Source organism: Protopterus annectens, chromosome 9.part0, assembly GCF_019279795.1.
Source record: "Protopterus annectens isolate FY-2018-M chromosome 9.part0, PAN1.0, whole genome shotgun sequence".
NCBI lineage: Eukaryota > Metazoa > Chordata > Ceratodontiformes > Protopteridae > Protopterus > Protopterus annectens.
In genome coordinates, this window is record NC_056743.1 from 26,560,367 (window position 1) to 26,572,608 (window position 12,242).

The window sequence follows — 12,242 nt, forward strand, 5'->3', positions numbered from 1 at the left end:
TCAGGAGTTAGGGAGGCAGAGAGTATTTCCAGATAAGATTTTTGTAACCTCACAACAACTAGTTTCTTTTGAGTTACTATTTTGTGAACTGTGAACATTAAGTTCTAGTCACAACTTACATCTTTTGTGAAAGAAAGAAATAAGACTGAAATTCTTTTCTTACTCATGATTTCTGTTCAGGCCACAACTGGATTAAAAGGTTGGGAATTGTTCTAAAATGCATCCCAGAGCGTCTATATTGTATGGCATCTGGGGACCCCAGCTTAATTGAGTTATTTCATAAGTGGTTATTACTGTGCTATCTTGGTCAGGAAAGGTATGTTGAAAGTATGCAAGAAAACTAGTGTTACATTTCTTTTCTTAATCATAATTTCTGTTCAAGCCATCAATGGAAGAAAAGGTTGCATAAAAAGAAAAACATAAATAAAAGTCATGACTTCTTAAAAAAACTGAAAAGTAAGGCAAAATGTGAGAAAAGAAAGAAAGAAGCAATGTGCATGGTGTAACATGGGGAAAAACTGAGGACAGCATTGGAGAATGTGTGTGTAGGGGGTTCAGGAATCATTAGGCAGTGCCTAGGCTGCCATTTCACTTAAGTCCAGACCTGTATACAGAGTTGTAACGTATCACTGTTGCAACTAAATGCCAGTAACTGTGAATTTCTTGTTTGCGAGATGGGCCAACATAGTGTTATACATAGTCCTGTTGTAATGTGAATGCATTGTAGCTCCAGGTCAGTCCATGTGTACCACTCCTAAAACTTTGTAGCATGAACTAAACGGTTGCTTAGGAGGGTGGCAGTGACAGAGTGCTACTTAAACTGAAGGTGCCCAGGGGGCCCCCAACTTGACATTTGCTAAGGGCCTCCAAAATGCTAACACCGGCCCTGCTTTAGGTTATGAGTCTGCCTTCTTTCACCAAAGGAATGCTATAGTCTATGACCTGCTCTGCCCCTTCCTCCTGGGATAGGCACACCCATCCACTCTGTCAACTCTATCATTCACCACACTCACTAATCGAACGTGGGTTCCCATTGTAGAAATGGAAGACTACAACACACACTTACAGTGCAGATGATCTGCAAAGAGGATGTGTCCTTTAGTTGCATTTATCCTCTCCACCAATAACTATATGGCATCTTTTTCTGACCACTACCATACTTGGGGATGAATGCACACCTACAGCAATGCAGGCTGTCACACTACACATCTGCCACATGATATTTTGGATTCCTAGCCTTGTGCAAACTACTGTCTTCTCTGGATGGGAATAACAAGTCATCCCTTCTCCACTTCTGCCATACTGTTTGTGAAACCCGAACATGAAACTTCAATAGAACGGAAAGACAAGTTAACATATACTGGGTATGTATATACAGAGGTGCAACTCTGTCACAATTGCTAAACATTTTAGAAAACAGAAGAAAAATAAATATCTGGTACATATACACAGAGGTGTACCACTGCCATAAATTGCAAACTGGACAGAAAACAGGAGGCAAATACCAGCAAAGGCTAAATTATGCTTCAGCTGATGGTCACTGATAATGTGTTGAGCTATGTCTTCAGAATTAACTACAGTTAATCTCTGACCAAGGCCCATTCCTGCACTAAATGGCTGCAGTAAAGGATACAACAGTAAGACCTAGCAACATTAAGTGATGGCCTGGGAACTATCAAGAAGAAGGGGGGCTATGAGATGAACAAAAGTATAAAAATGAACGTGTTATTTCCTTATTAGGCAACCCAAGAAAAGTTTACACACCTTTAACTATGAAAAAGAAAATGAACACACACACACACACACACACACACACACACACACACACACACACACACACACACACACACACAGAAAATAACCTAGTAGCTCAAGCAAATTAACATTGCCATGCATGAATGTCTCAAAGTTAACAGCTTGGCAGTTTCCACTTTGATAACTGCTTATTTTACTGGACTAGGTCTAGGACTAGGGTCTCTTCGGACATTCTGTGTAGCTTTTCATACCTGGGCTCTCTAATCCTGTCGATACCACTTCTTCAACATTACTTCCATTCAGGTTGGCCCTCATAATCCTGTCAAGTGTGACATCTGACCAGAAGACAAGCTCTTTGTTGTGGTGAAAGTCAAGGGCGATGGCATTTTCCAGGTTATTTAGCAGCAGTGTGTACTCAGAACGGTGTGGCAGGACCTGCCGAATATCAATGCGATTGGCAAACAGCAGAACTGGCTCTGGTCCTACGGTAAAGAGGAAAAGAAAGTAAAATGAACAGTCATGACATGAATAAAATTAAAGGGTAACAAGATGAGTGCTGGTCTGAAGTATAAGCACACAAGGCTTACAAAGATGTATAATCCACCCAACTCCATGTTAAATGAGGACACAATAAGCAATGTGAACAAGAACCAGAATGAGACAAAGGAGGAGGACACAATGGCTACTAAAAAGAGGACTCTGCTAGTTTAATCTTTCTGCCTTCAAGACACTACTCCACTCTTTATCTCTTCTCAATCTGGGAATGCTCCTGCTCTCACCCCTCCTAAACCTCCACTACATCCATCTTGTAATCAAACATCACTACTTAAAAGTACTAGCTTTCCCCCTACTGTACTTCTCCCACTTTGTCGCCTCTAATCTCTCCATATAACTCACTACCTCTCAACTCCTCAAGAATGTAATTAACCCCTCAGTCTTGTTGTCTTTATATTGTTTTTAATTGCATAATAGCTATGTTATTCTGTGTAAAAACGTGCAGAATCTCAGTGACTGTGGTCACAACAATTTCTTATATTGTTTTTTACGACCGAGATATATATATATATATATATATATATATATATGTACTCTGAGCTTTTCTCCCCTGGCCTCCATTGAAAAAGGGCTCACTATGGCCCAATGGACTCTCCCAGTTAACAAACTATAAATAAAAATAAATAAAATAATAATTTAAAACACAGCAGTCATCTGGCTATGAATCCACAAACACCAAAGCCACTGGAAATAAAATAAGCATCCATCAGTGTTTCCATGGTTTTCTTCTCTCGTGACAGCGGCATGCTATAACACCAGTCTCCAGCGCACACCTTCCCACAGCAACACCAGAAGATCAGATGCAGCCTAAATCAGTTTTGCCCCATTACTTCCACTTTAAGTTTTCCCAAAGAGGCACTCAAGTGAGTCTGCACTGACAGCACAGAGAGATAAAACCTAGACTACAAGGCAGTTAAACAAACTTTGATTAGTGGCTTGAGTGCTTGAATGTACAAACAGGGAGTATGAATATGCCTCTTCTGTGATGGGGATCATGACAGACCACTCTTTTGTTAAACCTGGTGGAAGCCAGAGCTTTAGATGGAGATTGCGGGACTGTGGATGCAGGTAAGAGCTAAGGAGGTGAAGCTACTCTATGGACCAAGGCGGACACAACCTCAAGCCATATCTCACTGCCTACCTAATTAAACAATTGCATTAGCACTTTATGCAGAAGGTGACAGCATCAGCATATGGGATGCAGATGCTTCTAACTTCACTCTGTACCTCCTTCCAGGCTGCCAAGGGTGGCTCTACCCTGAGTAAAATAGATAATAACCCAGTATGCTCCAGTCACCTTCCTACTGCAAAGCAGCATGAGGAGAAGGAAAACAGCTAGGAGAGAAAGCCAAGCAGCTGATGATTAGCTGAAAGATAATGGGGGAAGAAAAAGAAAGACAGAAATTTCCATGTGCCAGTTATAGTATCCCTCTGACAAACTTATTTTTCCCTTCCCGACTGACCCTTCAGGCTTAATCCTGAACATGGGTTTCCAGCTTCATTTATTAGTGCCTTATCTCTATGTACACAAAGGCCCACCTGGTTTGCTCATGGTGCTTATGCAGCAGTGTACACCCAGTGCTCCATTGTATTAGTGCCTTATCTCTATGTACACAAAGGCCCACCTGTTTGCTCATGGTGCTTATGCAGCAGTGTACACCCAGTGCTCCATTGTATTAGTGCCTTATCTCTATGTACACAAAGGCCCACCTGTTTGCTCATGGTGCTTATGCAGCAGTGTACACCCAGTGCTCCATTGTATTAGTGCCTTATCTCTATGTACACAAAGGCCCACCTGTTTGCTCATGGTGCTTATGCAGCAGTGTACACCCAGTGCTCCATTGGAACATCTCGAGATCTTTATTACTTCAGCATGTGATGTTCTACACATTTTTTAGGTAATACAGCAAACTATTTAGTGTACCACTTAATCAGGAGAGCAGTCTTTTAATACAACTAAATTAAATGAATTCAGACTGGCCAGCTGAAAGCCAGTGCCATGCTGGAAAGGTTCTCATAAGCAAGCCAACACTTTACTATATGACGGTGTGCCAGGGAACAAAATGCTAGTGTATACCCCCTTCTTAGATCTGCTTTTACTTATTTACTGAATTTGCCAAGTAGGTAGTCACAAGCCCTTTTTTATAGAGTCCTGCAGTGAGAAGACATCAAACAGTGAAGCCCTAAAGATGCACAATGGTAAATGACAAAGAAGAAAAAAAAAAGTTATGTCTTACCATAACATTCCATCTGTGTTGTTGATCTCCTTTCATTTATCACTGATGGGGTTCGGTTCCAAGCCCTCGGAACAGAGTCGGCCTAATACCAAGCTCGCGCCAGCCAAAAATGCCAGTCTCCCTGTTACCTCAGACAGAGTTTGCCCATGTTGTACTAGTAAAGCAGAGGCTATTTCTGCGCAAAAGCCCTAAGTCACCACTTGGATCCAAAGTATCCCCCAGGAGCCTTTGGCAGGGGAAGGAGGGTGGGAAGTGATGAATGAAAGAAGATCAACAACACAAATGTAACATTACGGTAAGATATAACTTCTTTATCTGATGTTAATCTTCTTTCTATTCATCACTGTTCAGACAGAATCCCCAGCTACCTTGTGATCCTTGGGCGACCCTTATGGAAGAATGTTCCTGAGCACCACTGAGCCGAAGGCAGCTCTCCCTCTGGAGACCACATCCAATTTGTAATGATTGATAAAAGTGTGGGGTTTAGCCCAAGTGGCTGCTGCACACTTATAGGTTCATCGGTAGGTACTAGGCTATCGGCGCAAGGGCATACGTAAGACTAGCCAACAAGGTTCCCTGGCTTACGCCACCCAAGCGTCCATCGATTATCATTCATAGAAGCTTTGGAATGGAAGGCTACAAACATTGCCATAGATCTAGTAGAATGAGCTTTAACATTCTGTGGCAAAGGTTCTTTTGCGAGTGAATAAATGTTAAAAGTAACACATGCAGTCCCTTAACCATTTTGACAACGTGACCTTGGAGACAGAATTTCCCATTCTAGGCCCAGAGAAGGAATTGAAAAGTTGGTCAGTTTTACGTAATGCTTTGGTCCTGTCTAAATAAAATTTCAATTGTCTGTGTACATCCAGGTAATGTAGACAGTATTCCCCTTTATTAGAAAAATATTGGCAAATCAATGGACTGATTGATGGAAAAATCTAAAACACTTTGGGGAGGAAAGATGGATTTGTCCACAGTGATACTGGAGCTCAGAAATTCATCTGGCTGACGTAATGGCTACTAGGAAAACAGATATCCACGACAAGAATTTGAAGTCACACTTTGCTGCAGACTCAAAAAAGGAGGTTGAGTTAAAGACTGGAGAACTAACGTGAGGTTCCATGGCTCAATAGGTTGTCTGACAGAAAGCCTAATGTGGGAGACACCTTTGAGAAACGTTTTGCATAACCAAAGCGAGATGAGGGGAGAATCATCCAACCCATTATGATAGTTTGAGATAGCTGCTAGATGCACTCGTAAGGTAGAAGCTGCGGCTCTATCTTCGAAGAATTTAGATAGGTATTGTAAAACTACTGTAACTGGAGCAGAGTATGGATCCAGCATCTGTTCTTTTAACCAAATAGAGAACCTTTTCCATTTGTCTAGCTGTAGTCTTCTGGTGGAAGAATTATGAGAGGCTAGAATAATGTCACGAACAGGTGAGGTGAGGTCATCCTGCCTGGCGATTAACAGAAGTGGAGAAACCAAGCTATCAGCTTGAGACTGGAAAGGTTTGGGTGACTCAACCCTTGAGGGTGAGAAATTAGGTCTGGAAAAGGGTCCAGAATCCACAGTTGACATAATAGATGAGGCTGAAGGAAGGGGAACCAAACTTGTTGAGGCCAAAAGGGGGCTATGAGGATCACTTTGCAATTCAACCGAATAGCTTTCTTTATGAATTGGGGTATCAGAGGAATGGAGGGATAGGCATCAGTCCCGTGGGCCAATCGCAAATCAAAGCATCCCTTGGGGCCTCCCCATTTGGGGGGAATAGGGCAAAATAGCTGCTGCATTTGTTGTTTGATGGGGAAGTGAATAGGTCGCAGCAAGGCTGGCCCCAATGGCTGAAAATTTCTGCCGCTATGTCGGGATTAAGGGACCACTCATGAGGCAGGAGAATACATCTGCACAACTTGTCTGCAATCATGTTGGAAATCCCCAGAGCAAGATTGGATTTCTCCCAGTTTACAGTTATCCCCAAAAGTTTTGCCAGGGAAAGAGTGTATTGCAGGGCTGTTACCAGAAGATGCTTGATGGGGGGGTAAGGAGCCAATCGTCCAAATATAGAAACACCCGGAATCCTTGCAGTCTCAAGTGAGCTGTAACCACTGCAATGCACTTTGTAAACACTCTGGGGGCTGTAGAGAGTTTGAACGGCAGGGCACGAAACTGGTAATGATTGGCTCCTAGCCAGAAGCGAAGTAGAGTCCTGAAGTGTTTGTCCATTTTGTTGTGGTGATACGCGTCTCGGAGATCTATCTAGCACATCCAATATCCTTCCCTTAGAAAAGGGAGAATGGACTGAACCGTGACCATCCAGAATTTGGTTTGGGCAACAGACTTGCTCAAATTGCTGACATCCAGAATGGGTCTCCAGCCCCCTGTCTTTTTTGGCATCCAAAAGAATCTCGAGTAAAAACTGGATCCACGTTGTTCTGGTGGGACTAATTGGATGCCTCTTTTTTGATACAGCTTGTTTTTATTTCTGCAGCTGCTTCTTCCCCTTGACTGGGTGGAACATTGGGAAGTTTTCGATAAGTGATGAGGGGAATGGTGTAACCTCTGTTTATGATCTTATGCACACAACGATTGGTGGTTATTGAATGCCAGGCAGCTTGGTGCAGAGAGAAACAACCCCAGACTGCTTCCAGAGGAAGGCAATCGGGCCGCTCTTCAGGAGCACTGATTAGGCTGCCCAGAGAAATAATCCCTGGGTCCTTGATAACGAGGACCCCCTCTGCCTCGGTAGGGGTGCCTTCCAGAATTGTTACCCCCTCTGTCCCTGGGGTATCATCACCACGTGCAGCACGGAAAGGACCCTGAGATTTTTTGTACCACATTTTGCTACTCTTCTGACTCCTGGAAAAGGAACGTTGAGAATTGGAAAAATGTAGGCCTATGGCAGACAGGGTCTTACCGTCTCTGCTCACACCTGACCACAGTGACCTTTACCTTGGGGCCAAAAAGGGAAGATGCTTCAATGGGAGCATTCAGTTAGGAAGACTTGAAAGGGTCTGCAAAGTCACAGAGGCACATCAAGGCATGACGTCTCATAACTATGCCTGAACCTGCAGCTCTAGCTGCCCCTTCGGTTGTGTGTGAGAGCAATCTCGTGGACGAACTGGAGATAGATTCCAGAGTCGTGAGCTGCGAGGCAACTTTATCCCTTATCTCGTCAGACACCCGTCCTGCGAGTTTTCCAGAGAGTTCAGAAACCAAGTCTCTTTGGCGCCTCATACAATGTGCCAGGTAATTCAGGGACTGTACTGCAAAGGTCGCTGAAGCAAAGACTCGCTTCCCTAATCTGTCCACGGCCCAAGACTCTCTAATGGGTGGGTGAACAATATGACTCTCTTCGGTGAGATCTTTTTTCGTGACCACCGCCACCACCATAGCATCGACTGGTAAACCTCTGGACCAATGTGGGTTTTCCTCAGGGGAAGACAGTATCTTGTCAGGTTTCTGAGGGATCAACTCAACAGAATCAGGGTTCTTCCAAGTGAGTTGCAACATGAGTTGTACTAGCTTGTCTGCAGGCGGGGTTCACCCAAGAGGTAGACAGCCGGGCACAGAAAGCCTGCAGAAACACGGACTCCTCGGAAGAGAGATTATTGGGCTTCCAGTCACCTCTCTGTTTCAATATTTCAAGGATGTCTCCAAAGTAAACATCCTCAGGGGTGACAATAGGGACCCTTCACTGTCATCGAAATCTGTGTCCTCTGTTACGGACTCTTCAGGAGAGTCTACGTGCTTCCTCTTGTATGATCTCTTCATGGGAGGCTCCTCAGTGGGGGCTTCTGAGGAGGACTCAGAAGAGGGGGCACCCTGCAATGGAGGATCCTGTGGCTTTCCTGCCCAGAGTCCCGGGGGGTGGCCTGTGACAGCTGTAGCTCAGGGGGAGAGGTCTGGGGTTCCGATGTCGGCAGAATGCTTCCAAAAGCAAGTGCCCTCACCATAGCTACGAAAGCAGGTCTGCCCGAAGAGGGATGGGAGCCTGGAACTGAGAAGGACAACCTCGGAACCAGGGTCACACACTGCTCTGTCGAACCCACTCCCAAGGATGGAACCTCAAGCAGGATTGGTGCATACAGGACTCCCAGCACCAAGGACAGAACCGTAGAAACACTCGGAACCGTGCCAGGAACCAAGGAGCCTGCAGCCCAATCACAGGGAAGGCCCAGTTCAGCACAGACCAAAGGCCAAAGGGACAGTCCCAGGAGCTCCAGTGAGGTCCACTACAGGCGCCGAGACAGGGGGTTCTGAAAAGGATATCAGAGCAGAAGGCTTTGGAACTGGTATGGTCAAAGGAGGAGAGTAGAATGATGGTCAAAGGAGGAGAGTAGAATGGAGTCCATGGAGAAGTCAACCCAAGTCCTGCAGGAGGATGGGTCCTGAAAGTGGTGGGTATCCCCATGGCTGTCAACAGCTGGTCCACAAGATGTACCACATCATGTTCTGAAAGGCTCCTGGTGGATCAATTGGATATTCTCGATGGGGAGTCAGGTCATTCTAAGAACAGACTGTACACCTGTCCTAGAAATGGATATGTAGATGGAGAGTATCAGGTCCGTGGTGTGATATCTACTGGCACCAATGTCTCAAGTTTGGAGACCGGAAGCAGTGGAGTCAAATTCATATTTATCGGGAAAGTAAAGGAGCTCGGTGCCGGAGGGGGACTCGGAGCTGACGTGGAAGGTTCAGTTGTAATTGCAAAGATAAGCATCGAAGGCGTGCACTGTGCCAACACGGCACTCAGTGCCCAAGTCATAGTAGTTGTTGTGAGGTCGACAGTTGGTGCCGGAGACAGTATTGTAGCCGAAACTGGCGCCAACATAGGAGCAGCCATGGCTGGAGCAGATGAGGTCTATGCCAATGAAGCAGTCTTATGCTCCGAAGATAGCTTTGGCACTTTAGGTTTAACAGATTTGCCCCTGGTCACCGGATGGTGAAGAGGGAACCGAGTGTGGCCTTTTCTTAACCTTGACTGGAGGGGATGAGATCTCTGTTGCAGAAAGGGCCTTTGAAAAGGGTAACTTAAGTAGGTCCTTCAGAATCAACTTATTCTTGCGCTTCTTAAAGGTGCACTGACAAACGTTGACAAATCACACAGGGGGGTTGCACTGAGAGATGGGACACCCTCAAACAATAAACACAATCATGGGAGTCACTACTTGGAAGTTTACCCTTACATGAAGCACAATGCTTAAAACCCGATGTGCCCTTTTTATCAGACATCATGAAATTTACACACAACAATCCAGGTAGAATACTACCTCTTAAGTCTAAACTATCTAAATATATATTACATCTAAGAATATATGTCATCAAACACACAACTAGAAAGCTAAAGGGAAAAAGGAGAAGAAATACCAACAATGGTATTCAAAAAATACCACAAGGGTAAGGAGAAAAAGGCCGTACCACCAATGGTACTTAAAAAGTTTACCAAACTGGTAGAAACAGAGTGAAAGGTCTAAATACAGCTGTAAGACTATAGGAATATCAATATAAACCAGAAGCGAAAGGAAAAATTACAAAACATCCTGATAGATATCAAAAAGCTTTCAGTTAGCTGAGAGCTCTGCTGAAACTCGGCTTTACGGCTAAGAGGCAAACAAGATCTGAGGTAACAGGGAGAAGGGCACTATGGGTAGAAGCTTAGCTTGACAGTTTTTGGCTAGCGCGAGCTTGGTATTAGGTCAACTCCGATCAGAGGACTCGGAACCAAACCCCATTAGTGATGAATAGAAAGAAAATTAACATCATCAGATTAACATTTTATCACATGGAACTATGGGGCAGTAATAAGGATGCATGGAGAATGGTACAGGCAAATACTGTTTACAACTCTAACATAAGCAAGTAACACACTGTTACAGAACAGAAGTATGCTGACAACTTACAATTTGTATCATGCTATTATAAAAGATAAAGTAACTACAAAAGACAAATGTACTGTTGTCAAGTACTTAAAGTAGGCAATACACATGATGAAGGCTAGTGACAAATGCTGAGACAAAGATGAACAATAAAACGATATAACCAAACGATAAAAACAGCAACAACATGCAATAATAAGCAGATTATAAAAGTAATCTTACCCAAGGCTTTACAGCTGCGTCTGTCTGGGCGCAGTTCATAACCCTGAACACACCAGCACTGGAAGCCCCCTTCGGTATTCGTGCAACCTTGACTGCAGTAGCCTTCTTCTGCACATTCATCCACATCTACAAATAAAATACAATAGGAGATGGACACAAAGCCAGGCATTAAACGCAGCCTTCCAGTATAACAAAGACAGCAAAATAGCCAGCAGTCTCACCAAAATGTCTGCAGCACTAACTAAAGCGACTCTACTGCTCACTAGTGATATCCTATATGCCTAACTAAAGCGACTCTACTGCTCACTAGTGATATCCTATATGCCTAACTAAAGCGACTCTACTGCTCACTAGTGATATCCTATATGCCTAACTAAAGCGACTCTACTGCTCACTAGTGATATCCTATATGCCTAACTAAAGCGACTCTACTGCTCACTAGTGATATCCCATATGCCTAAAAAATGAACTTGCTAATCAAGTCTACTGCAGGGGAATGATAAATGACATCCAGAATCAAACTGGTCTTCCTAAACTGTGAAGAGATGCCCAAATGTGGAGAGCAAAAACATCTACCTATATAAAGCAACTGAACAGCGGCATGAGTTCCTGGAACACATGCAGAACCTACAAAAAAGCACAAGATCGTGAGGATCATAATCAATTATTCTATGCCTAGGCAGAATGCACTACCCTGGAACGGCTGCTAGATTACAGATCATTAGGTGTAGAATTAAGTTTCTTCATACATTCCGCAGAAAAAGAAACCTGTCAAATAAAAGTACTCATAGCTTAAACAAACATTTAATTAGTAAAAAGAGCTATAGTTTTTGTGATTTGATTAAACAGTCATCTACCAGACGAAAGCGCTTAATACTGCTGTGTTTGCTTGCACTGCTTTATCTTGGATGAACATTGTCTGTATTTTTTCTGGATTTGGAGTTTTCTGCTTATAAAGGATTTACCATCTACCAAGCGTTGCTTTTGTCTTGCAACAGCTGCTTTTTATTTTTCATTGTTTGTAAGACTCTACCTGTTTTCCTAATTAGTAAAAAGAGTAATAAACATGCTCTGGCCACATCAGCTGATACACAAATATACAACACCTTCCGTGAAGGGCTTTTGGGTTTCTTCATCCTTTCCACCTAATGAAATTAGCACATTTCCTGAAGATGTCTTGCGGTCAGACATGGACACTCTATTGGTTCATAGGTAGGTACTAGGGCTATTGGCCCTAGGGCCTATACAAGCCTAGTCAAAAAGGTACCCTGGTTTTCGCCACCCAAGAAAATGATTTTCCTATGCCCCTGTCAAGCAGAACCACAGAAGTGATCCCCGGGGTGAATTTCCTATTACCCATCCAATCATCAAGATTTTTCTTGAAGAGTGTTAATGAGGAGCTCTGTTTGACACAGGTAGTCTGTTTCAGAGTATGGGAAGTCTCTGGGACAGGAATCTATCCCTCCAGCATGTTCTGTTTATTGTGGTGACAAAGTTTGGGTCCCTACAGTGTGTAGCTCAGAGGGATTGGGATTTCTTTAAGTGAAGCATGTCCAACAGCTCTGGGTTTGACATAGCTTTGTATGTTAGG

General features: G+C 43.7%; 1 protein-coding gene across 3 annotated transcripts in view; it reads right to left on the reverse strand.

Moving 5' to 3' along the window:
* LRP4 (LDL receptor related protein 4) overlaps positions 1-12,242 on the reverse strand; it is a 2,374,694-nt gene that overhangs the window by 687,911 nt on the left and 1,674,541 nt on the right. For all 3 annotated transcript variants that reach the window (XM_044082533.1, XM_044082532.1, XM_044082534.1), the window contains exons 11-12: positions 10,652-10,777; positions 2,007-2,237 (exon numbers count right to left, since the gene is read on the reverse strand). In XM_044082533.1, coding sequence (XP_043938468.1) covers positions 2,007-2,237; positions 10,652-10,777 — 357 coding nt within the window. The remainder of the gene's footprint in view (positions 1-2,006; positions 2,238-10,651; positions 10,778-12,242) is intronic.